At 45.7% G+C, this 26,703-nt stretch overlaps 1 protein-coding gene across 1 annotated transcript; it reads left to right on the top strand.

Moving 5' to 3' along the window:
- The first annotated feature begins 21,162 nt into the window (after nucleotides 1–21,162).
- LOC108634317 (uncharacterized protein CXorf49 homolog) lies at nucleotides 21,163–25,299 on the top strand. Its single transcript, XM_018043721.1, has 6 exons — nucleotides 21,163–22,589; nucleotides 23,226–23,382; nucleotides 23,950–24,026; nucleotides 24,295–24,340; nucleotides 24,902–24,943; nucleotides 25,048–25,299. The coding sequence occupies exons 1-5, from the start codon at nucleotides 21,294–21,296 to the stop codon at nucleotides 24,940–24,942; spliced, it is 1,617 nt and encodes a 538-aa protein (XP_017899210.1). The 5' UTR covers nucleotides 21,163–21,293; the 3' UTR covers nucleotide 24,943; nucleotides 25,048–25,299.
- Nucleotides 25,300–26,703: the final 1,404 nt, after the last annotated feature.

Below are 26,703 nucleotides of genomic sequence, written 5' to 3'. Positions count from 1 at the left end.
TACTGTGATGGTGTGGTCACCACCCAGAGCCACCTGTTCTGGAGAGTGAAGTCAAGTGGGCCTTAGGAAGCACTGCTCTTAATAAAGCTAGTGGATGCAACAGAATTCCAGTAGAACTTCTCAAAACCCTAAAGGATGATGCCATCAAAGTGTTGCATCTAATACATCAGCAAACCTGGAAGACCTACCAGTGGCCACAGGACTGGAAAAAAGTCAATCCACATCCCAATTCCCAAAAAGAGTAGTACCAAAGAATGTGCTGACCATCAGACAATTGCACTCGTCTGCCATGCTAGTAAGGAAATGCTTAAAATCTTGCATGCTAGGCTTCAGCATTATGTGAACCAAGAACACCGAGATGTCCAAGTTGGGTTTAGAAAAGGAAGAGCAACCAGAGATCAAACTGCCAACATTTGCTGGATCATAGGGAAACCAAGGGAATTCCAGGAAACCATCTACCTCTGTTTCATCAACTACACCAAAGCCTTTGTGAGGATCATAATAAGCTGTGGAAAGTTCTTAAAGAGATGGGAATACCAGACCATCTTACCTGTCTCCTGAGAAACCTGTATGTGGGTCAAGAAGAAACACACACTGTATGGAACAACTGATTGGTTCAGGACTGAGAAAGGTGTATGACAGGGCTGTCTGCTGTCACCCTGTTTGTTTAACCTATACTCTGAGCACATCATGAGAAATGCCGAGCTGGATGAGTTACAAGCTGGAATCAAGATAGGCAGGAGAAACCTCAACAACCTCAGATATGTGGATGATACCACTCTAATGGCAGAAAGGGAAGAGGAACTAAAGAGCCTTTTGATGAGGGTGAAGGAGGAGAGTGGAAAAAGCCGGCTTAAAACTAAATATTGAAAAAAAAATTGATCACGGTATCCCACCTCGTTACTTCATGGCAGATAGAGGCAGGGAAGGTGGAAATGGTGACAGATTTCCTCTTCTTGGGCTCTAAAATCACTGCAGATGGTCACTGCAGCCATGAAATCAGAAGACGTTTGCTTCTTGGCAGGAAAGCTATGACGAACTTAGACGGTGTGTTGAAAATCAGAGACATTACTCTGCTGAAAAAGATCCATATAGTCAAGGCTATGGTCTTCCCAGTGGGCATGTACGGTTGTGAGAGCTGGAGCGTAAAGAAGGTGGAGCACCAAAGAATTGATGCCTTTGAACTGTGGTGCTGTAGAAGACTCCTGAGAGTCCCTTGGACAGCAAGGAAATCAAACCAGTCAATCAAGGGGAATCAACCCTGAATCCTCTTTGGGAAGGACTGATGCTGAGCTGAAAGTCCAGTATTTTGGTCATCTGATGTGAATAGCTGACTCATTGGAAAAGTCCTTGATGGTGGGAAAGACTGAGGACAGAAGGAGAAGAGGGTGTCAGAGGATGGGATGGCTGGATGGCATCACTGATGCAATGGACATGAACTTAGGCAAACTTTGGGAGATGGTGAGGGACATGGAGGCCTGGCAACCTACAGCACATGGGGTCGCCAAGAGTCAGACAAGGCTGGGCGACTGAACAACAACAACAAACCCATATTATTAAACAATGGTAAAAAGTAGAAATCAACTGCAGCAAAAAACAAAACAAAACTGTAGGAAAAAACAAACATGTGGAGGCTAAGTCACTGAAGAAATCAGAGTAAATCATAATATACTTATAGGGAAATGAAAGGGAAAACACAAAGCCTGTGGGATGCAGCAAAAGCAGTTCTAAGAGAGAATTTTATAGTAATACAATCTTACCTCAGGAAACAAGAAAAATCTCAAATAAAAAACCTAATCTTATACCTAAAGCAATGAGAGAAAAAAGAACAAATAAAATGGAAAGTTAGCAGAAGGGAAGGAATCAAAGATCAGAGCAGAGATATGTAATAGAGATTAAGAAAGCAATAGATGAGGTCAATGAAACTACTTTGGCCACCTGATGTGAAGAATTGACTCATTGGAAAAGTCCATGATGCTGGGAAAGATTGAAGGTGAGAGGAGAATGCAGATGACAGAGGATGAGATGATTGGAGAACATCACTGATGCGATGGACATGAGTTTGAGTATGCTCCAGGAGTTGGTGATGGACAGGGAAAGCTGGCGTGCTGCAGTCCATGGGGTTGCAAATAGTCGGACACAACTGAGTGACTGAACTGAAGTGAGTAAAACTAACAGCTGGTTCTTTGAGAGGATAAGCAAAAGTGATAGGCCTTTTGCCAGACCCATCAAGAATAAAAGGGAGAGGGTTAAATTCAATAAAATTAGACATGGAGAAGTAAGTTGCAACTGGCATCATAGAAATAAACAGGATTGTAAGAGAATACAGGAAGTACGTATATGCCAATGAAATGGACAACTTAGAAGAAATGGACCAATTATTAGAGTGGTACAATTTTCCAAGTATGAACCAGGAAGAAATAGAAAATACAAAGAAACACATCATATGTACTGAAATTGAAACTGTGACTTAAATTTTTCCAGAAAACAGAAGGCCAGGACCAGATGATTTCAGAGGCAAATTCCGTCAGGCATTTAGTGAAGAGTCAATACCTAGCCTTCTGAAACTATTCCAAAAACTTGGGGAGGAAAGAACACTCCTCAAACTCATCCTATGAGGCCACTGTTATCCTGATACCAAAAGCAGACAAATATACCACCAAAAAAGAAAGTTACAGGGCAATATCAATGATGAACATAGGCACAAAATTCTCAACAAAACAGTAGCAAACCAAATCCAGCAATACATTAGAAGGACCACACAACAAGATCAAGTGGGATTCATCCAAGTGATGCGAGAATTTTTCAATATCCATAGATCTCAATAGATGCAGAGAAAGCTTTAGAAAAAAGTCCAGCGTCCATTTGTGATAATAACTCTCCAGAAAGTGGGCATAGAGGGACCATATCTGAACATAAAAAAGGCCACATTTGATAAACCTACCAATAACATCATACTCAATGGTAAAAAGAAGAAAGCATTTCTTCTAAGATCAGGAAGAAGAGAAAGATGGCCACTCTCACCACTTTTATTCAATATAGTTATGGAAGTTTTAACCACAGCAATCAGAGAAGAAAAATAAAAGAATCCAAGTTGGAAAAGAAATAAAGCTGCCACTGCTTGCAGTTTGCATGATACTATGCTTAGAAAATCCTAAAGATGCTGCCAGAAAACTATTAGAGCTCATCGATGAATTCAATAAAACTGGAGGATACAAAATGAAGGCACAGAAATTTCTTGCATTTTTACACGCTAACAATGAAATTTCAGAAAGAGAAATTAAATCAACAATCCCGTTTACCATCACATCAAAAAGAATAAAATGCCAAGGAATAAATCTAAGGAGACAAAAGAGCTGTACTCACAAATCTGTAAGACGCATGCACCCCAATGTTGATTGCAGCACTGTTCACAACTGCCAAGACATGGCAGCTACCTAAATATCCATCAACAGAGGGATGGATAAAGAATATGTGGTACATATATACAGTGGAATATTACTTAACCATAAAAAGAATGAAATAATGCCACTTGCAGCAACATGGATGGACATAGTGATTGCTATACTGAATGAAGAAAGTCAGAAAGAGAAAGATAAATGTCCCTTACATGTGGAACCAAAAAAATTGTACAAATGAACTTATTAACAAAATGGAAACAGACTTTGAAAACTTATGATTACCAAACGGGAAAGGCAGAGGTAGGGAAGGGATAAAGATCCTAATCTATAATATCCTAATGAGAGATGTTGAAGATGACATAAACAGATGGAAAGAAATATTGTGTTCTTGTGAGGCCAAGCATTTACAACTAGTCTCTGCTTTACATTTCCTGAGGAAGGAGGCAAGTGGGCTTGAGTCCAGGTGTTTACAATCAGCCTCCAGCTTGCACTTTGAAATAGAAAGAGTAAGAGTAACAGGGTAAATAGTTAGCCTTTGCCTCCTGAGGACACTTTAAGATAACAGCTCTGGCAGCAACAGAGGAGCTACTCTCTGTTTGAGTAAAAGATCAAGAGGTCACATATGTCCCATTCTCAGGGCAGGAGAGACACTGCACATGGGCAGAAAGGCTCCTTGGGGGTCAAAAACAAAGGGGCCCCATCCCATAATATGTGATGCAACGTCTCCCCCATAGGTCTCTGGGCTGGCATGCATCTTGGAATAGAGTTGCTCATGCATGTTGGGGACGGTCCCAGGGCAGGTCAGGTGTGAGAAAAGAAACAGGATAACTGGCCAAACAAACAAAGACCCAAAAGGACTGTCTTATATAAATGACTTAACTGCCTCTAATTGCACTCCTCCTCATTAGGACAGATGCCCACACCTTTTCTCTCCAAGTGTGTATCATTGCCTTCTCTGTCTTAACTAAACATACTGTTTCTCTGTGTGCTCTCCTACTTGTTGTGCTGTGTCTCTAACAATAAACTCTGTACCTCTTTTTTTAGGGATTTTGCCTCCTTGAGAAATGCATTTTTCAAAGGGGCAAACTTAAAGCCACAGCTCACTGGCTGCCTTTCTGAGATCACTTGGATTGGAAGGATCAATATTGGCAGAATGACTATACAATTGAATCCCTATCAAATTACCAATGGTATCTTTCACAGAACTAGAACAAAAATTCCCAAAGATTGTATGGAGACACAAAAGACTGAATAGCCAGAGCAGGACTTCAGGTTATACTACAAAGGTACAGTCTTCAAAACAGTGTGGTACTGGCACAAAAACAGAAATATTGATCAAAGGAACAGGATAGAAAGCCCAGAAATAAACCCATGCGCCTATGGTCAATTAATCTCTGACAAAGGAGGCAAGAATATGCAAACAAGAAAAGACAGTCTCTGCAATAAGTGGTGCTGGGAAAACAGCTGCACAAAAAAGAATGAAATTAGAACATTCTCCAACATCATACACAAAAATAAATTCAAAGTGGATTAAAACCTATAACCTATAACACAAGACACTATGAAACTCTTATAGGAAAACACATGCAGAACACTCTTTGACATAAATCACAGCAATATGATTTTGCATCCACCTCCTAGAGTAATGAAAATAAAAACAAAGATAAACAAGTGGGACTTACTTAAACTTAAAAGCTTTTGTACAGCAAAGACGGTGGGGGTGGGTGGGGACTATAAACAAGATGAAAAGACAACTCTCAGAATGGGAGAATATATTTGAAAACAACGTGACAGACTTCGTTCGGAAAGGGATTGGAAATTGGAAAGGGATTATTTTCCAATATACAAGCACTTCATGAAGCTCATCAATATATGCCCAATATATTTTATAAAAAGGGACAGAAGTTCTGTTTCTCCAAGAAGACATACAGATGGCCAAAAACCACAAGGAAAAGATGCTGAACATCATTAATTATTAGAGAAATGCAAATCAAAACTACAATGAGGTATCACCTCACACCTATCAGAATGGCCATCATCATAAATCTACAAATGGCAAATGCTGCAGAAAGTGTGGAGAAAAGAGAATCCTCCTTCACTGTTGGTAGGAATATAAATTGGTACAACCACTATGGAGAAGAGTATGAAGATTCCTTAAAAACTGAAAATAGAACTGCCATGAGATCCAGCAATCCCACTCCTGGGCATATATCTGGAGAAAACCATACTTTGAAAAGATGCATGCACTCCGATGTTGATTGCAACACTCTTTACAATAGCCAAAACACGGTAGCTCCCTAAATATCCATCGACGGAGGAATGGATAAAGGATATGTGGTACCTATATACAATGGAATATCACTTAACCATAAAAAGAATGAAATAATGCCACTTGCAGCAACATGGATGGATGTAGTGATTGTCATACTGAGTGAAGAAGGTCAGAAAGAGAAAGACAAATGTCCCTTATGTGTGGAACCTAAAAAACTGTACAAATGAACTTATTTACAAAATAGAAACAGACTTTGAAAACTTATGATTACCAAAAGGGAAAGGCAGAGGTAGGGGAGAGATAAATTAGAAGTTTGGGATTAATAGATACACCCTACTATATGTGAAACAGATAATCAACAAGCGCCTTCTGTATAGCACACGGAACTCTACTCAACATTCTGTAATACCCTTTATGGATAAAGAATCTGATAAGAAATGGATATATGTAGATGTATAACTGGATCACTCTGCTGTACACCTGAACCTAACACAACATTGTAAATCAACTATACTCCAATCAAAAATAAAAATTAAATTAAAAGAAATATTTTAAAAAGTACATTATGAATAGATATTGACACTACTTACTTTTTCTGAACATGATTTTCTTCCATAGTCTGATAAGGTGGAATGTTATATCACCTTAAATTAAATCAAGTTTGTATTCTTGGGGTGAACCTGTGTGCTGTGCTGTGCTTAATCACTCAGTCATGTCTGGCTCTTTGTGACCCCATGGATTGTAGCCCAGTGGCTCATCTGTCCATGGGGATTCTCCAGGCAAGAATACTGGAGTGGGTTGCCATGCCCTCCTCCCGGGGATCTCCCCAACCCAGGGATCGAACCCAGGTCTCCTGCATTGCAGGTGGATTCTTTACCATCTGAGCCACCAGGGAAGCCCTGGGATGAACCTACTCATGGCATATTGTGTATTTACCTTTTTCATATCCTGTAGGATTCAGTTTGCTAATATTCTGTTTCTGGTTCTTGCTTTTATGCCCTGAGCGTGTGATTGACCTGCGAGTTTCCTTTCTCAAACTGTCCTTGACAGGATTTAATATCAAGGTAATTTCATCCTCAGGAAAATGAGTTTGGGAGTATCCCACCTTTTCTATTTTTCCTAAGATTTTGTATGAAATTGAAAATATTTATGCCTAGGATGTTTGTCAGAATTTAGTGGGGGAAGCTTGGAGGATTTTTGTGAAAGTTGCTTTGATTACTGGTATATTTCTTTATGGTTACCTGGAGCAATTCAGGTTGGCTATTCTTTCTGGAGTCAGTGTTGGCAAGTTACATATTTTTTTTTCTAAAAATTGAGCATGTTTTCCTAAGTTTTCAAACGGATTGGAATAAAGTGGCCCATGATGTCCTCTTTGCCCGCAAATTCTATTTTTGGAAATATCTCTTACAGGTAGTAGTTGTTGTTCAGTCACTAAGTCGTGTCCAGCTCTTTGCGACCCCATGGACTGCAACACACCAGGCTGCCCTGTCCTCCACTATCTCCTGGAGTTTGCTCAAACTCATGTCCACTGAGTCGATGATGTCATCCAACCATCTCCTCTGTCCCCTGCTGCCTTCTCCTCCTGCTCTCACTCTCTCCCAGCATCAGGGTCTTTTCCAATGAGTCTTAACCACTGGATCCCCAGGGTATTCCTCCTACAGATAGCAGTTGCAAGAAAATAGCACGAAACACCCAAAGATCCCTCACCTGGACTGTCCCACTATTAATATTTTGCCACATTTGCCATATTCTCTGTCTCTCGCTCTCTCTGTTTTGTTGAATCATTGGAGTTTATTTAAGATGTTGTGGTGTATCTTCTCTCAATATCCCAGTATATATCTCTAAAGAAAAAGATTAGCCTGCCTCAAAATCTTAATGCAATGATCATACTCAGGAAATTTAAAGACAATACAATTACCTACTATATGATCCTCACTCAAAATATCTGATTATCCCAATATTGTTTTTCTACTTGATTTCAAAAATAAGCTTTGCTTCCAAATAAAGGCCATTTGGTTGTCAAGTGTTTTTAGTGTCCTGTAAACTATAACATTTCCCTAGATTTTTTGGTCTTGGATGATATTGACATTTTTAAAGATCCAATCCAGGTGGTTTTTAGAAAGCTTCTCCAGTTGAATTTGCCTGATTGCTGCTTCCTGATTCCATTCAGGTTAAACATTTTGGCAGGAATACTGCAAAGTTGATGTCCTGTCCGTCTCCGTGCATTGCATCAGGATATTCTTTAGATTCTTCCAATTCTATTCAGACATATTTGATATACAACACTGTATACATTTAAAGTGTACAGCATGATGATTTGACTTATATACATCATGAAATGAAATGATTATCACAATAAGTTTAGTGAACACTCATCTTTTCATATAGATACAAAATTAAAGAAATTTTTTTTTCTTGTGATAAGAACTCTTAGAACTTGCTCTCTTAACAACTTTCATATATAACATACAGCAGTGTCAATTGTATTTATCATGTTGTACGTTACATCTCTCATACTTATTTATCCAATAACTGGAAGTGTGCCACTTTCGCCCACCTTTGTCCACTTCCCCTCCCCAACACCTACCCTTTGGTAAGTGCAAATCTGATCTCTTTTCCTCTGCATCTTTGTTTGTTTGCTTGTTTGTCTGTTTTGAAGCGTAATTGACCTACAACACTATGTTAGTTCCTGGCATACAACATCATGATTTATTATTTCTATACATTTCAAAATGGTCAGCACTGTAATTCTAGTTATGATATGCCACCATACAAGGATAGGGCATAGTTATTGACTCTATTCCCTACACTGTGTGTGTCTCTGTTTCTATCTGATTATTTGAAGTTGCTGACCTCTTAAGTTTAAATGCATATTAACCACCCCCCATGTTTACTCCTCTCCTCATGTTTACTGTTTATGACATCATATTGTCCATCTTTTTCTTCTGTGTATCCCTTAACTAAGGGGCTTCCCTGGTGGCTCAATGGCAAAGAATTTGCCTGCCAATGCAAGAGACGTGGGTTCAACCCTTGGGTCGGGAAGGTCCCCTGGAGAAAGAAATGGCAACCAAATCCAATATGCTTGCCTGGAGAATCCCATGGACAGAGGAGCCTGGCGGGCTAGGTCCATGGGGCTTCAAAGACTCGGACATGACTTAGCAACTAAACAATAGCAACACTCCCTTAAACAATAGCAACACTCCCTTAACTACTCGTTGCGGATATAGATAATTTTACTACTTTTGTCTTTTAACCTTCCCACTAGCTTTGTAAGTGATTGATGTACTACGTTTACTGTTTATTTGCCTTTATCAGTGAGCTTTCTCCTTTCATCATTTTCATGTTTCTAGTTGGGTCTTTTCTTTTTTGCTTGGAGAAGTCCCTTTGACATTTCCTGTAAAGCTGGTTTGGTGATGCTGGACTCTTTTAGCTTTTGCCTGTCTGTAAAACTTTTGCCCTCTCCTTCAAATCTGAGTGACAGTCTTTCCAGTAGTGTCTTCTTGGTTATAGGTTTTTCTCTTTATCGTTTTAAATATATCGTGCCACTCCCTTCTGGCCTGCAGAGTTTCTGCCCAAAAGTCCCTTGTTTGTAACTTGTTGCTTTTCCCTTGCTGCTTTTAATATCTCCTCTTTAGCTTTATTTTTTGCCATTCTAATTACAATGTGTCTTGGTGTGGTTTTCTTTCTGGTTAGGGCTCTCTGTGTTTCAGTACCTGGGTGCCCATTTCTTTTGCCAGGTTAGCAAAGTGTTCAGCTAGTATGTCTTCACATATGTTCTCTGCCCGTTTCTCTCTTTCTTCACCTGCTGGGACCCCTAAAATTCAAATGTTTCTATGCTTGACCTGGTCCTAGAGGTCTCTGAAACTGTCCTCATCTCTGTTTATTCTTTCTTTTTTTCTGTTCAGCTTCAGTGATTTCCACTATTCTGTCTTGCAGCTTCTTGATCCGTTCCTCTGTATCATCCCACCTACCATTGAAGTATATTTTTTATTTCACTTACTGTACTCTTCATCTCTGTTTGGCTCTCCTTCAGATTTTTTATTCTTGTTCTTTTTTAAACTTCTTTAAAAATTGATTTTTTTAAATTGGAAGATAATTGCTTTAAAATATGATGTTGGTTTCTGACATACATCAACATGAATCATCCATAGGTATACATATATCCCCTCCCTCCTGAATCTCCTTCCCAGCTCCCACCCCATCCCACCCATCTAGGTTGTCACAGAGCACCAGGTTTGAGTTCCCTGCATCATACAGCAAGTTCCCACGGGCTACCGGTTTTACATATGGGTATGTGTGTGTTTTGTTGTTACTCTCTCCATTCGTCCCACCCACTCCTCCCCCCACTGTGTTCACAAGTCTGTTCTCTATGTCTGTGTCTCTACTGAAGCCCTGCCAATAGGTTCATCAGTACCATCTTTCTAGATTCCATACATATATGTTAATATATGATAATTTTTTCTCTTTCTGACTTACTTCACTCTGTATAATAGGCTCTAGGTTCATCCACCTCAGTAGAACTGACTCAAATGTGTTCCTTTTTATGGCTGAGTAATGTTCCACTGTATATATGTACCACAACTTCTTTATCCATTCATCTGTCAATGGACATCTAAATTGCTTCCATTTCCTAGCTGTTACAAATAGTGCTGCAGTGAACATTGGCATACATGTGTCTTTTTCCATTATGGTATTTCCAGAGTACATGCCCAGTAGTGGGATTGTCGGGTCTTATGGTCGTTTTATTCCTAGTTTTTTTTCGAGGACTCTCCATACTGTACTCCAGAGTGGTTGTATCATTTACATTCCCACCAACAGTGCAAGAGGGTTCACTTTTCTCCACACCATTTCTAGCGTATATCGTTTGTAGATATTCTGATGATGGCCATTCTGACCAGTGTGAGGAGACACCTCGCTATAGTTTTGATTTACGTTTTCTAATAATGAGCACGGGGGGAAATAGCAATAACCTCAGATATGCAGACAACACCACCTTTATGGCAGAGAGTGAAGAGGAACTAAAGAGCCTCTTGATGAAGGTGAAAGAGAGAAGTGAAAAAACTGGCTTAAAACTCAACATTCAAGAAACGAAGATCATGGCATCCGGTCCCATCACTTCATGGCAAATAGATGAGGAAACAACGGAAACAGTGACAGACTTTATTTTCTTGGGCTCCAAAATCACTGTGAACAGCGACTGCAGCCACAAAATTAAAAGACACTTGCTCCTTAGAAGAAAAGCAATGACAACCTAGACAGCATATTAAAAAGCAGAGACATTACGTTGCCTACAAAAGTCCTTGTAGTCAAAGCTATGGTTTTTCCAGTAGTCATGCAGGGATGTGAGAGATGGACAAGAAAAAAGGCTGAGCGCCAACGAATTGATGCCTTGGAAATGTGGTCCTGGAGAAGACTCTTGAAAGTCCCTTGGACAGCAAGGAGATCAAACCAGTCAACCCAAAAGGAAATCAACCCTGCACATTCATTGGAAGGACTGATGCTGAAGCTGAAGCTCTGATACTTTGGCCACCTGATGTGAAGAGCCGACTCATTGGAAAAGACCCTGATGCTGGGAAAGATTGAAGGCAGGAGGAGAAGGCAACAACAGAGGATCAGATGTTTGGATGGCATCACAGACTCAATGGACATGAGTTTGAGCAACTTCTGGGAGATGGTGAAGGACAGGGAAGCCTGGCGTGCTGCAGTCCATGGGTGGCGAAGAGTGGGACACGACTGAGCAACTAAAAAACAATAAATTCTATTGCATATAATCCTGCAAGCCTAAAACATAACTGTCACCCCACTATGCATCTATATCAAATGAATAAGCATAGCCTTCTGCTGATGTAGGTAGGGCTAGCTCCTACATTGCTGGCTATGGGGTCCTAGGTGTCTCAAAGTTCATCTTGTCCTGCTGGTGAGTGTGGCTGTTTCTGGGGGCAGCTGGCTGACATGCCAAGGTATCTTGAGGCTGGTTTGTCCTGCCATTGACTGAGTTTGGGGTCCAGGGTGTCCTGGGGCTAGTGCCAGCTCACTCGTGGGTGGAGCTCTGTTTCTGTGCCTGGGTCTAGGCTGCAGGGCCCTGGGGATCCCAGAGCTGGCTTCAGTCCACTGTTGGGTGGGGCCAATTCCTGACATGGCTGGCTGTGGGGTCCTAGATGTTCCAAAAGGGGCTTCCACACACTGCAGTGTGGGGCCAGATTTCAGAGCTGCTGGCTGAGAGCTCCAAAGTGTCCCAGACCTGGTGTCTCCTTGCTGGTACACTGTGCTGGGATCAGTGGCTCTTGGGGCTGGTGTGGGTCTGCTGGTGGGTGACCTATTTCCTGGTATGGCAGGCTGCAGGGCGGGAGTTACCTCGGTTGCTGTTGTCTGCCTGCTGGTGTGTGGAGCTGGTTCTTGGGTTCTCTGGCTTCAGGGCCCTGGAGGGGTCCAAGAGTTCGTGTTTTGGGCCATTGGTAGCTGAGGCTGGGTCCGGACATACTAGGGCTGGTGCTTACCCACTGATGGGTAAAACTGGTCTTGGGGCTAGCAATGGCCTGGTGTGGGAAGGAACTAGGTCCCAGGGTCTCTGACTGCAGGATCCTGGAGTCCTGGGCTTAGTGCCTTCTCACTGGTGTATAGGGCCAGTGTGGTGTGTCGGGGCCTCTGATTGGCAGGTCCAGCTCCAGGGAGTCTTTTGGCAGCAGGCTTGCTTGTGGGTGGGGCTGCATCTCTGCCTGGCTAGTAGCTTGTCCTGTTCTAGTATTATTGCCTACAGGCTGATGGGCAGGTCTGGGTACTGGTGCTAGTAAGCTAGAGGGAGGATTCCAAAATGGCACTTGCTAGCACCAGTGTCCACGTGGTAGATGGAGCTCTGCAAATGGCTGCCTCCAGTGTCTGTGTCCCCAGGGTGAGTTCAGCTGCCTCTTGCCCCTCTGGGAGGCTCTCCAAGATCAGCAGCTGCCTCTGACCCTGGCTCCTTTCAAATTATTGCTTCAGCCCTGGGTCCTGAGGCATGTGAGATTTTGTATGCCCCCTTTAAGCATGGACTCTGTTTCCCACAGCCCTCTGGCTCTCCCAAACTTAAGCCCTGCCAGCTTCAAATCCAAAAGTTCTGGGAGATCCTCTTCATGTGAATAAATACAATTCCATCAGCAAAAATATACAAACTACCACTACACAGAATAGGCATGAATCTTACAAATTTAACATTGACTGAAAAACCAAGAAGCAACACAGATATATTTAACAATTCCATTCATATAACTGTAAGTAGCTGTCAACACTAACTCATAACATTATATATATATATATATATATGTACATATATAGTATAAAGTTTTTGAGGGAAAGGGAAGAAAGGATGGCACATAAGTAACAGTGTGCCTATTCTCCTTGAACAAGGAACGGGGCTAAAACATAAGACAGGGAAACTTCAGGAGTGTTGGGGAAAGCCGACACTATTCCCTGCTGTGACTTAGGGGTATACACTTGATAATCAATTATTAAACCCCACGTATATATTGTGGCTTTTTCTCTATCTATGTTACGTTTCACTATAACTGGAGAAAAATATAATGCTTAGGGAAATAACATCCAGTATAAGCATATTGTAATTATGTTCTAACCAGAAGTAGAACCAAAGTTACTTTCTTTGTTTATAACATATCTAATTGAGCTTAGTAATCTTATTTCACCTACATTAATAGCTATATTTTTGAGGACTCATACCTTTGTAACAAAAAATAATAAAGTGATGCTTACATAATTATAATATCAATCTCAGTTTTTAATAAATATTCCATATTTGGGTAGCACATTATCATTCAGAATTTAACTGTGAACTTGTGCTGAAACTCACGGAAGTGATGTATTTGGATACAATTTCTCAGAGACTTCTCCCCTCCCTATCCACTTCCTCTCAGAGGTGGAGCACCAAGAACCTGAGAGACAGAAATGAAGGCCAAAAATCCGGAGCAATGTCCCTGCATTGTAATACTCCGATTCGACCAGCCGAGGGCAGTATCGTTTAAGGCTGTGTGTTGGGAAGGGCCAGCTGCCATGCCTTTGGAGTTCCTCCTGTTCTTTGTGATTAGTCTGTTAACCCCTGAGACTGGGAGGCTTATTTGTGCCAGTAAAGGTGGTGGTGGTGATGGTGCTGGTGGTTGGATGGGCTGCATCTCCCTTGCCCGTTTGACACTTCTATCTCAAGGCCAGCCTTCAGCCCTGCTCCCCACAGCAGCAGCTCTTTCCTTCCTCTTTCTCCTCAGACAGAAACTGAGGCCATTGATGTGCTAGACTGGGTGTGCTCCCACCTTCCACTGGCACAGAAGCAGTAGGTGGGTGTGCACAGCCCTTCAAGCCCTTCCCTTGTTCTTTGTAGGGAGCAAAGCTGAAAGAATTTTCCTGAAATGTTAGCCTCCACCCCGCAGTGAGTGCCCCTGCTTTTGTTTCTAGTCTTGTGTGGCCCAAGTGAAGGCTCCACACTGGTTTGTGGCATTGATAGGGTCAATAGGAAGAAGGACCTGCTTTTTAAATGCTCATTGATTGATGAAATGAGACAAGAGTCATTTTCTGGGGCCACCCCTCTGCGTAAAGATAACATAACTATTCCCATTATAAATACTGTTCCATCTTCTAACCTTGTTGTTCAGAATTCCAGCTATTATAATTCACCTCCCTTTTTAAAGACGGACCTGAAAGAGAAATTGAGGAAGCATTCCTGTTGAGACTTTACCTTAAATGACTGAGCGTGTAAAGGGTCTTCTCGTGCTTATTAGGGATTTTTCATCTCTTTAAACTACATATGCTTTATTGCTAATTCTTGGACAACATAAGAAGACATTTTGGAAAAAAAAAAAAAAATTTTCGCCCATGATTCTAGGACCATTCTAAAGGAGATCAGTCCTGGGTTTTCTTTGGAAGGACTGATGCTAAAGCTGAAACTCCAATACTTTGGCCACCTCATGTGAAGAGTTGACTCATTGGAAAAGACTCTGATGCTGGGAGGGATTGGGGGCAGGAGAAGGGGATGACAGAGGATGAGTTGGCTGGATGACGTCACCGACTCGATGGACATGAGTTTGGGTGAACTCCGGGAGTTGGGGATGGACAGGGAGGCCTGGCGTGCTGCAATTCATGGGGTTGCAAAGAGTCGGACACGACTGAGCGACTGAACTGAACTGAACTAGGACCCAAATGCCTCAACTGATTTTTCCTGCATGGTTCTTGCCCCAGAATCACAGATGCACAGAATATTAGAGCTAGATAATCTCATGTAGAAATCTAACAGGTCTACTCCTGAGGGGTGTACAAATGTGCCAGAGTCCAGCTCCAGCAGCCAGGGAATCAGCCTGAAGGGATGAGCGGTGTCGGCGGGGATGGTGTAGCCCGACTTGAGGTACGGGACTACATGTTTATTTCAGGCATCAGGTCTTCTTTTATACTTTGACAAAAGCATTAGGTCAGAGGTTTGACACTTTCAGTTCCCCCTCCCCAGATTTATCTTCTCATTGCTGCCCTTCAAACAGAGTTCCTAATTCAGTGACTCTCTCAGAATCATATTTACTTGTGATTACACTGCAACTCATGCTTATGTCTGGCCTGCGTACCACATTCCTCAGTTTATTTCTTATCTTTCTAAATCCTGCTTGCCCCTAGTATCCTAAGCTCACTATCTCCTAAAAAGGCTTCTAACTATTCTTAATTATTCCTAAACCCTAAACTCAGCAAACTTCCTTTGCCATAAACATTTCCATCACAAACAGGTCTCAGATAACAATCCTTCCCATGGCCTCAAGCTGCGGCCTACATGCTCATCCTGGGACATTCTTTGTAAAAATCCTTGAACAAATGTCAATGGTTACTTTATAGATTATTTTCTGGGCACAACTGCAGAAGGCTTTGTGCTTTCTCATGCTTCTCTCAAGAACAATCAGCACCTTAACATTCTTTCCAGCCAACTCAACCGAAGAAAGGAAAGAACAAGTCAGAGTCACAAAACCTAACTCCTTCATCCCGGGACCATGCCTGCGGGATGAGGAGAGGGGTTGGGGCCATGCCTCCATCTTGTCGGTAATGCCTAATGCATCTCCCGACACAAATAAGCAATCTGAGAGTAGAGGGACAGTGCCACGTCAAGGCCAGCAGAGAGTTCAACTATACGTGTTCAGTCCCCACTTTGCTGTTTGTTAGGACAGAAGCACCTCCATCACCTCACACTCAGAACACTTGTGGATGTATGTTGAAGCTGGTGCAGCTTCTTCCCAACCTCCTGACTAATTTGAAACAACGAAATCTGTCCCATTTACTGTCAGTTACAGCTAGAGCCTTGTTCACTCACTTGAGCATCCCAGGTGAAGCACTCCCCTTCACTGCAGCCACAGAATCTCTAGTGTTTTGGGGTCACCGTGGATTGCTGACTTAACAGACCTAACACAAGATACAGTAAGGTAGGGCTAGCACTTGATGAGAAATCAGGAGACCTGTCTCTCTCCTAACCTACTGAAAATCACTTCCCCTTTCTGAACCTCTTGTTTCTCCATCTGGGAAAAGAAGAAGGTGACCTAGAACAGTGGCTCTCAACCTGGACTCCAAGAACTTCCTGAAATTGTGTGCAGAGTTGTGGGAGGCAATGTATACAGTCTTCTTGGGAGGGCGTATAGAGCTTTCAATAGATTCTCAAAGGAGTCCTATTATGGGCTGAATTGTGTTGCCCTCAAATGCCTATCTTAAAGCCCTAACCCTCAATGTGACTGAATTTGGAGATAGAGCCTTTAGAGAGGTAATTAGGATTAATTGAGGGAGCTGGTAAAGAATCTGCCTGCAATATAGGTTTTGATTTCTGTGTCGGGAAGCACCCCTGGAGAAGGGATACGCTACCCAATCTAGTATCCTTGGGCTTCCCTGGTGGCTAGACGGTAACAAACCCACCTGCAGTGTAGCACACCTGAGTTCCATCCCTGTGTTGGGAAGTTCCCCTGGAGGAGGGCATGGCAACCCACTCCAGTATTCTTGCCTGGAGAATTCCCATGGACAGAGGAGCCTGATGTGCTACAGTTCATGGGGTCACCAAGAGTCGGACACAACTGAGTGACCAAGCACAACACACACAGAGGTGTAAGAGTGGGGCCCTAATCCCAAAGGATCTGACATCCTTATAAGAGGAGGGGTTACCAGATCTCTCGTGCGCTCTCTCTCTCTGTCTCCATGCACACACAGAAGAAATGCCATGTGAGGAAACAGAGAGAAAGTGGCCAACTGCAATACAAGAGGAGTGCCTACACCAGGAGTTGAACTTGCTGGCACCTTGATCTTGGACTTCTAGTATCCCGAACTATGAGAAAGTAAATGTCTTTTGTTTAAACCATCCAGCCTGTGGTATTTGGTTTTGGCAACTCAAACAGACTAACACAAGGCCCATAACCAAAAAAAAAAAAAAAAAAAAAAAAAGGTTCAGAGCCATTGCACTCACTGCTTGCCAGAAACCCATCCTGGACATTCATGTTTCAATACAACGTTTTTGGGCACTTGCAGATTTCTTGAGTTCTTGCTTAGAACCGTGCAGTATATCTTTTATGGCAACATACTTCCTTGTCTAAGAGTTGTATAACACAGATATGTATCTATATAAACCCAAAGACAAGAGTTTAATTCCTGATTCTACCACCTATTAGATGTTTGACTTTGGACAAGTTATCACATGTTTGTACCTTCTATATAAAATAGGGATAAGATTAGTATCTACCTCACATGGCTGCTGTGAGAATTAAATGACATAATGCATGTAGAGGGCCTAGCACATAGTAAAGTTTCAACAGATATTAGTAGCTTTTGTGATGAGAATGTAAGTAGCACTCAGGTTTTTTGCCCTTATAAATAACATTGTTGTGAGCAAACTTCTTTATACACAAAGAATTTTTTTTTAATACTTACCTGGATTAACTAAGAGAAAAAGACTAAAATAACTAAAATCATAAACAAAAGGGGATATTACAACCAATGTGACAATAACAACCAGGATTACACAATAGTATGAACAATTGTGGCAAGAAACTGGACAACCTAGAAGAAATGAATAAATTCCTAGAAACACACAATCTACCAGAAATGAATAAAGGAGAAACAGAAAACCCAATAGACCAGTAATGAGATTAAATCGGTAATGACAACCTCCCCCCCCGCCCCCCCCCACCGCCCAACACACACACACACACACACACACACACACACACACACACAAAATCAGGAACTGATAGCTTCACTGGAGAATTCCACCAAACATTTAAAGAATTAATACCAATCTTTCTCAAATGCTTCCAAAAAATTGAAGAAGAGGGAACACTTCCAAACTAAGTTTATGAGGCCAGCATTATCCTGATATCAAAGGCACCAAAAGAAAAGAACACTACAGGCCACTTTCCCGGACGAATGCAGATGCAAAAATCCTCAACAAAATACTAGCAAAACAATTCAACGGCACATTAGAAGGACTATGTGCCATGGTCAAAAGGGATTTATCCCTTGGTTGCAAGGATAGTTTAACATATAAAAATCAATCAACGTAATAAAACACACTAACAGAATGAAGGACAAAAATCACATGATCATCTCTATAGATGCCCATAAAAAAATTCAACACTCCAGGAGAAAAAACAGTCAAAGAACTAGGAGTAGAAAGAAATTACCTCGACATAATAAAGGCCACAACTAACATCATACTCAGTGGTGAAAAACTGAAATCTCTTCTTCTGAGGTAAGGAACAAGGCAAGGAAGCCCGCTCTCACCATTATGTTAGTATTCAACAACTGGAGGTCATAGCCAGAGCTGTTAGGAAAGCAAAAGAAATAAAAGGCATCCAAATCAGAAAGAAGTAAAATTCACTCTGTAAGAGAGCATGATTTTGTACATGCAAAACTCAAAAGAGTACACACACCCATACACACACACACGCACACAACTGGTAGAACTAATAAACAAATTCAACAAAGTTGTAGGACACAAAATACAAAAGCAGAATTCAGTTGTATTACTACACACTAACAAAGAACAATTTGAAAAGGAAATTAAGAAAACAATTCCATTGACATTAGCAGCAAAAAAGGAAAAAATACTGAGGAATAAACTCAAGCAAGGACTCAAAAAACTTGTACACTGCAAACTACAAAACATTGCTGAAAGAAACTGAAAAAGACACTAATAAATGGGAAGGCATCTGTCTGCACAGACTGGAAAACTAAATATTGTTAAGAAGTCCATACTATCTGAGGTGGTTAATTTTATGTGCCAGCTTGACTAATCCACAGAGTGCCTAGACATTTAGTCAGACATTATTCTGGGTGTTTCTGTAGGGTGCTTTTTCACGAGATTAACGTTTAAATCAGTCAACGGGGTAAAACAGATTTCCCCCCGGTACTGTGGGTGGGCTTTACCTAATCAGTTGATAATCTGAATAAAACAAAAAGGCAAACTTTCCTCATGTAAGAGAATTCTTCCTGCGTGAAAGCCTTTGGACCTGGGACATCAGTTTTGTTTGTTTGTTTTTTTTTTTTTTTCCTGCCTTTAGACCCAAACTGAAATATCAGCTCTACTGGTTTGGTTCTTAGGCCTTCTAACCTGGACTAGAGCTAAACCACTGGCTCTTCTGGGTCTCCAGCTAGCCAACTCACCCTCTAGATCTTCGGACTTACCAGCCTCTATAACTGAATGAGTCAATTCTTTTACACACACACACTCCACTGGATCTGTTCTTCTAACACACAACCCAGAGTGATCTACAGATCCAATGCAAACCCTATCAAAATCCCAATAGCATGCTTTACATAAATAGAAAAACTCGTCCTAAAATTTAAGTAGAATCCCTGCAAGGAGATCCAACAGTCCATTCTGAAGGAGATCAGCCCTGGGATTTCTTTGGAAGGAATGATGCTAAAGCTGAAACTCCAATACTTTGGCCACCTCAGGCGAAGAGTTGACTCATTGGAAAAGACTCTGATGCTGGGAGGGAATGGGGGCGGGAGGAGAAGGGGACGACAGAGGATGAGATGGCTGGATGGCATCACTGACTCGATGGATGTGAGTCTGAGTGAACTCCGGGAGTTGGTGATGGACAGGAAGGCCTGGCGTGCTGCAATTCAGGGGGTCGCAAAGAGGCGGACACGACTGAGCGACTGAACTGAACTGAACTGAACTGAAAGAGATCCTTAATAGGGAAAACAATTTGCCCAAAGAAAGAGTAGAGAACTCACACTTCTTGATTTCAAAACACTACAAAGCTACACTAATCAAAACTGTGTGTTACTGCCATATTAACAAATAGACCAATGGAGTAAAATAGAGATCTTAGAAATAAACCCTCAATTTCAGAAGATGTGCCAGGCAGTGGACTTCCTGATAGAGGGGGGAAAATAGCTTTTTTAGATCTCTGGATCAAAGCAAGGACTCTGGAGTCAGATTGCTTGGCTTCAATCCTACCACTGACCCCCATGGGCCAAATGACCGTGGGCCAGTGGCCGAATCTCTCAGTACCTGTTTCCTCACCTGGAAGAGGCTGGTAATCATTAGTACTATAGTCCTAGGAGTGTCACAAGGAAGCGTTACTATTTACGTGCAGCACTTAGAAGAGTGCCGGGCACGGGGTCTCTGCTGTGTAAGTTGCTTTTCATAGATTCTGCCAAATTACCTCCCAAATGGATTTCTTGCACCACCGCCACAGAGGTTTGCTCCTAAACTCTCGCACTCTTGGAATGGTTAAGCACTTGGAAGCTTGTCATCCTAGTGTGTGCAGCCCGATTCGTGGTTTTAGTTTACATCTCCAGGATCAGCAGGGGCGAGCATCTTTGCGGGTGTAACTGGACACTGACTGAGACTCTCTCTTCTTTGAATTGCCTCAGAGTGGGGAAAGAGCTGAGGGAGGGAGGTCAATCCCAGTCTGTCCCCCAAATCTGCCTGCCAAGAACGTTTGATGGAGTAGTTGAGGCAGAGATGTTACAGAACAAGACTACGATCCCTTTGTCTTCTGGCCATTTGGGGAGAAGTACGCCGACCACTCATCACTGAGTGCGGGATTCCTCTGCCCATTCTCCCATTGGGTCATAAGACTTGTGGTGGCAGGAAGGCTGGCAAGTGCTTTTAGCACGTACTAGGCGCCCAGCGCCCTCAGTACCCCGCCCCCTCCCACCCGCCTCCCGCTCCACCCACTTTGTACACGGTCAGGGCTCAGGGCTGTGACTCTAACTGGAAACGGGAGGTGGGACAGGAGGAGGTGGGACGAGAGGCTTGACACAGGTACACTCGAGCGCAGCATGACCTTCAACGGCCAACGCGCCAACTGCCGGCATGGCCTTTGGGCTTGGCAGCAAACCGGAGGAGGCCCTCGACCCCATTGGTTACACCTCGAGGGGGCGGGCAAACAAGGCGCGTGCTGGTTGGCGGAAACCAGACCAATGAGGAGGCAGCAGCGCTGGCACGCTGAAAGCCTCGCGTCATTTGTGGCGATCTCCTGCGTGCGGTGCGTGTGGTGCTTGACGGCACGCTCCAGACGCCGCGTGCCTCACGTGCCCTGACCGCCATCATCGCCGCCACCGCGACCCGGTTGATAAATCGTCGCCGCCCCAGGTCCGGCAGCCACCCAGATCTCGACATGAGCTCCCCAGATGATGAGGTGTTTGTTTGGGGAGGGGGTTCTGGCTCAGAGTGTGGGGAGCAGACCAGCGGCCTTGAGGCTGGCTCCCCAGCCCCGCGGGGACCCGGCCCCGACCCCGGCCCCGAGCCGGGGGCACCGCGAAGCGGCGAGGGTGAGGGCGGGGATGGCTTCCCAGACTCTGAGGGCTTCGAGTTGGAGCGGGCGGTGCTGGAAGCGGGAGGGCCGGTGCTGTTGGGCCGCGAAGGCCGGCCTGGTTCCCCGGCCGACGACACGGGGTATGCCGTGCAGCTGTCTGACGAGTCAGTGGCGGCCATCCTGCAGCAGCTGGCCGACCTGGACTTGCTGGGCATCCGCAGACACATGTCCCCGGAGAGATACGCGGTCGGCGAAGTGTCTGCCTTGCGGGACCTCGAGGCGAGTCCCAGCACTCGAGGCGCGGCCGCCCAGAGGTGTGGGGAAGCGGCACAGGCTGAGGCCGGCCCTCTCTGCGTCGGTGGGCCCAAGGCAGGCCGGGCCTGGGGGAACCCTAAGAGAGGCACTAAGAGTAGGTTGAACATGGCTGTGGGTCGCCAGTGGCCGCCCTCAGGAAGCCTAGCCGGGCTGCTCTCCGACTCCGAGTCCTCTGATGAGTGCAGTGAGATACAGCCTATGAGAGTGAGCATTTATCCCAAAGACGGAGGCCAGGCCAAGCTGAACAGCCCCAAGGATCCCGGGGACACACGCAGACACTCGAATGTCCAAGGCAGGGAGAATCTCCTTGACGTGCCAGGCACTTGCCTGTCCTCAGCTCCGCGAGGATTGATTTCGGTTGTGGAAAGGCAGGGCAGGCAGGGCGATGCAGACCAGGAGGACATCTCACCCCCTAAGAAAATGCAGAGCGTGCTCCGGGGGAAGGGGGGCAGCCTGCCCAGCTACCCGGGAGTAGCAGCAGCAGCAGCTCCTGCAGCTGCCACTACAGCCAGGCTGCCGCGGCCCAGTCCTAGGAGGAAGAGGGTCCAGGAGAAGAAATCCTTTGGGGGCGTCTCCAAACCTGCCCTGGGGAGAACCTTCCCTTCCTGGGGGCGGGGAATCTCGGCCACTCCCCTGGATCCGGCCACCTTCCCCCCAATCTTCGGCATCCCGCTGCTTGGGAGGTCCAAGAAGTATGCCTTGGTCCCTTGGGGAGCCAAAGAGTCCAAGCACACCGGCGCTGGGAAGAAGCCCGTGGCTAGGCGGGCCCGGGAGTCGGTGGCAGCAGTGGCGGTGTCGGGAGAAGACAACGACCCAAATAGAGACCCAGTCACAAAGGGCCAAGTGAGTAGGCCAGGCCCCTCCTCTCTCCCCACTCTTCCCCCTGCCACCCTCCCCAGGACCCATGTCTTCACCCCGTGCTCCCCTTCTCCATCCCTCAGGGGTCGTCATTGGGTGGCCCTCGGTCACTGGGTCATTAGGATGCCAGGTTGGGGTCCTTTTCCTAGGGACAAACGTGAAGGTAGCACTTTGGGTGTGCTGGGCTCGGTTCTCCACCCTTGGCCTCTTTCCAGCCTCCTCCACGAGGCTGGGGCTGGCATGGAAAGGAGGGCTGGTAGCTGAATTGATTTGAGGGGACCCCTAAAAAGCTTCACAGAGCTTCAGTGTTTAGACGCATCACTTTCCTGAATCCTACTTCCTAGCTGTTCCCCAAACCTTCCTTGCAGGGGCCCCAGACTTTCTCAGTGCCACACTGTTGTCCCCAGCTCAGCTCTGCCTGCTGGCCTGGGGCTGACTGACGGAGAATGTGCTAAAGAGATCAGCCTTTGGATTGTCTTCCCAGTTCCCTGCCTCAGCTCGGTCTTGAATCATACGAGCTCTCACACACAGACATGGACATATAAATGCCCTGGTACACACATGCGCACACACACACGCACACATCCTTACTGCAGATCAGTGAAAAATCTTTGTTTTTAGCTAACCACTGACAGGCCGTGGCCATCTTGTTCACGGGTGCATCATGGAGAACCCAGCAGCGCCAGCCTCAGCGTCAGAGGCGGGCAGGATTCAGGAAACTCAGAGCCCGTGGCCATGAACAAGGGAGAAGTCATGCCCAGAGGGCCTGGCCCCTCAGGTGAGTGTCCTGGGTTTTGATATGGGGCGGGGGGCGGGGGGTGGGGGGTGGGTGGGTGGTGGTGGAGACCAGGGGTGAGGGCAGAAACCTCTGTCTCTGATTCTCTCTCTCTCTCTCCTGGGGGCTCAGAGGCTGCTTCTCCCATGGAAAACAGGGTGTCAACAGGGCTGGCCCTGGCCCCATCACCTTCTGTGTGGGATTTGTTTGGCAGGGGTGATTGGTGGCAGTGCCCCAACAGCTACTCTGGGCGTAGACCTGCAGGCTAATAGCCTTTTCTGTGAAGTGCTGTTCGCCCACATTGCTCTCCCAGGTGCTGGCTGTGGTTGCCGCTCTGGGAGGCTCGAACCCAGAACCACAGTCTTTGGCGACCATCGTGGTGAAATGGCTGCCCCTGAGGAATAGGAGGGGCAGGCCCAGAGAGAAGGTTTGGGCTGCCTGCCGGGCAGAGCAGGGGAGGCTTGATGCTAGCAGAGGGTGGTACTGCCTCACCTCACGTTAGACCCTGTTTGGCCCTTTCCACCTCACTGGGAGCCTGGGAAGCTGGATTGTGTGTCCTTTCCCTGTCAGGTGACCAGAGACCAGCTGACCGTCTCCCAAGACCGAAAAGGCAGCAGCAGCCACCTGGAAGGCAGGGCTGTCCTCGGGTAATGCTGCTTCTGACTCCTGGAAGTGCACACCCAAACCCCATGGTGGGATCTGGGTCCAAGTGCAACTGACGTGTGTGGGCCCCCTCCCCGCCGTCCCATCCCACACCCCAGGGAGGGAGCCCACCTCCTTTCCACTGAGGAAAGTCTTTGCCTTGCCAGTCTGGACACCTGGCTTTGGGATGGAGGGCCCGGGGAAGAGGAGAGGAGGAGAGGGGAGGCGGGTGTATACTAACCTTTTCTCTTCCTCCTGTGTCTGCTGGCCTAGTGTGTAGTGCTACAGAGAGAAATAGACGACCTTAAGGAGCAACTAGGTATGAGGAACCAGGGACAGAGAGCAGCGGGTTCTTAGTGCAGAAGCGGGGTGGGCCCTTGGGGTGGGGTGGGCTGCAGGTGCAGGGGGCCTCGTAGGGATCAGCATTCCTGTGGGGAGGAGAACCTAGCAAGCCTGTGCCTGGAGCGTGCGGTGCACGTTCAGCTGGGCATGCGGACAAGTAACAAAGTACTGTGTGGACTGCGTGCACACTCTGCCCGCCATTCGAGTCCTGAGAGCTCCTTCTGATAGGACTTGTGGAGATGCCTTGTTGATCGGCGTGGCCTCTAAGGTTCTTGTTGGATATTTCACGAGACAATTTTTGAATGGTTTGGACGTGGCCCCGAGCTTGAGAGCTGCTGGCACATTTTGTTTCCTTTTAGGAAATGGCTCCACATTTAATTCCGGTAGCGGGGAGTGATCAGGCCCAGAGCTCTTTGCATCTGGGCTGGGGGTATGTGGGTTTCAGGGTGTAGGGCTAGGTGGTTCCCCACGGGGACAGGGGGACAGGCTTCTATGTCCGTCTGTCTGGAGCACCTGTTTATGCCTCTCCCTGTTGCAGCCTCCATGCAGTACCTGGCTGAGAAGTTCCAGATCCTCTGAAGTGAGTGTTACACATTGCATACTCCTTCCCACAACGTTGGCTATTGAGCAGGGCTGTGGGCTGGCCCTGGCTTGAGGCTCTTCCCTGACTCTGCTGTTTGACAGGTTGAGCCCAGTGTCTTCCTGCAAGAGGAGCAGCTGTTCCCTCCGGGGCTGGCGAGCTGTGGCCAAGCTTGTTGCCTCTTGTTCTGCCTCCACCAGGGCATCCTCTGCCGCTTGTTTTGCCCCTTCTCTGCCCCAGTCTCACAGCAGTTCTGTTTTTGTTTTTTTTTTTTTTCAATTTAGTTAATTCATTTACCTTACTTTACAATATTGTATTGGTTTTGCCACAGCAGTTTTTGATTAAAGGACTCTTCATATTCTGTGTTCTGCCCTCTCTCTGAGGGGTAGGGGTTAAGGGAGTGGGGACGAGGCCTGGTGGGGAGCTGTTCCACATCAGAGCCTGTTCAAGAACAGTACCTCTGGCATCCTGTGGTGGGGACTCTGGGTCAGCCTCTGCTACCATCCAGGCCGTCAGGCCAGCGGAGCACCCCCAGTCTGTGTTCTGTGTGGGCTCTGTCTGGCCACATTGGCACGTCCTCCCTTTTCCCTGAAAGCCCTCTTCTAGTTCTCTAAACACCCTCCTCTGGGGTTTAGCAGTTTCCATTCATTGCTGCCATTCTGCCTCCCTGTTGGAAGGAACTCATGACCCCCCTTACAGAGCTCCAGTCTTTCACCCTTTCCTCACTGCACTCATTGTCCTCCTTACCCTGACCGCTCTGCTTTCCTGTCAGAGCACCCTCGATCCCTCCCCTGGCTTGCCATCGATGACCTTGCCTGCATGTTTACTTAAGCAGGTGGTAACAGGCACAGGTGTGCTCGTCTTCCCCCTTCCCGGGCCCTACCCTCTCAGTGGAGTCCCTACCCCACCCCCCGGTGCCACCTTGCAAGCAGGAACCTGCATACTCTCCCCCTCTCCTCTTTAGCACTCATCCCTGAGACTCAGGCACCAAAACTTGTGCTTCCCCTTCCTCGGGTTCAGTAAAGGGCAAGAGGATGAATCTTGGACCCAGTGAACTGGGGAGCAGGAGCGAAGGTACAGGGAACACAGGAGAAAAGCTCAGGTCAGTTGCCGAGCTGGAAGTCAGGAGAGGCGTCTGGTGCCGATCTGGGGCAGAGCGCACCCCGACAGCTAGAGATGGATGGTCCAGTCCTTGGAGCTTTCATGTCCTCCCTGCCCTAGCCAGCTGACCAGCCTACACTCCTGCCGCCTGGATGTCTCTCTGCCCTTGAGTGGAAATGGGTCCTTCAGGCTCTATGACAAGTATGGTTGGTAAGTCTGTGTTCTTACAGGGTCTCCATCAAATACTGTTCCACCAGCCCCATGACATAGATTTTCCTGCAAATGGTATTTCTCAGAGTGTCCCAGCTCAGTCTCCCAGACTACTTGTTAGGGCACACAAGACTAAGTCTCAAATTCATGTTCAATTTGTGCGCCCCCCCCACCCGCCCTTCTCTGAAGTTTGGGGAGGACTTCCTTCTCTCAGCCAAGACCCCAGGGCTGTGCCAGCCTGCGACTCAGAGGGACACATTTGTATTTGAGTGAAGTGAGGGTAGGTTTTGCCTGACTCCCTTCCTGAAAGACCATGGTTTTATTTCACAATAGAGGGTATGCTGCACATTCAAAGTTGGTGCCTGGTCATCTCTCTGTGTGAATAAAAGTCATCAGGGATAATGCCCCTTGAGGCAGAAAGACGTGATTCGGGGAGTAATGGAAGTAGA

This window comes from Capra hircus (genome assembly GCF_001704415.2).
Source record: "Capra hircus breed San Clemente chromosome X unlocalized genomic scaffold, ASM170441v1, whole genome shotgun sequence".
NCBI classification, from domain to species: Eukaryota; Metazoa; Chordata; class Mammalia; order Artiodactyla; family Bovidae; genus Capra; species Capra hircus.
This window is presented reverse-complemented; position numbering and strand designations above follow the sequence as displayed.

Coding starts and splice junctions, on each gene's coding strand:
- LOC108634317 (XM_018043721.1), top strand. CDS start 21,294: ATGAGCTCCCCAGATGATGAGGTGTTTGTTTGGGGAGGGGGTTCTGGC. Junction 22,590..23,225: donor ACCCAGTCACAAAGGGCCAA/GTGAGTAGGCCA, acceptor CTTTGTTTTTAG/CTAACCACTGACAGGCCGTG. Junction 23,383..23,949: donor CAGAGGGCCTGGCCCCTCAG/GTGAGTGTCCTG, acceptor TTTCCCTGTCAG/GTGACCAGAGACCAGCTGAC.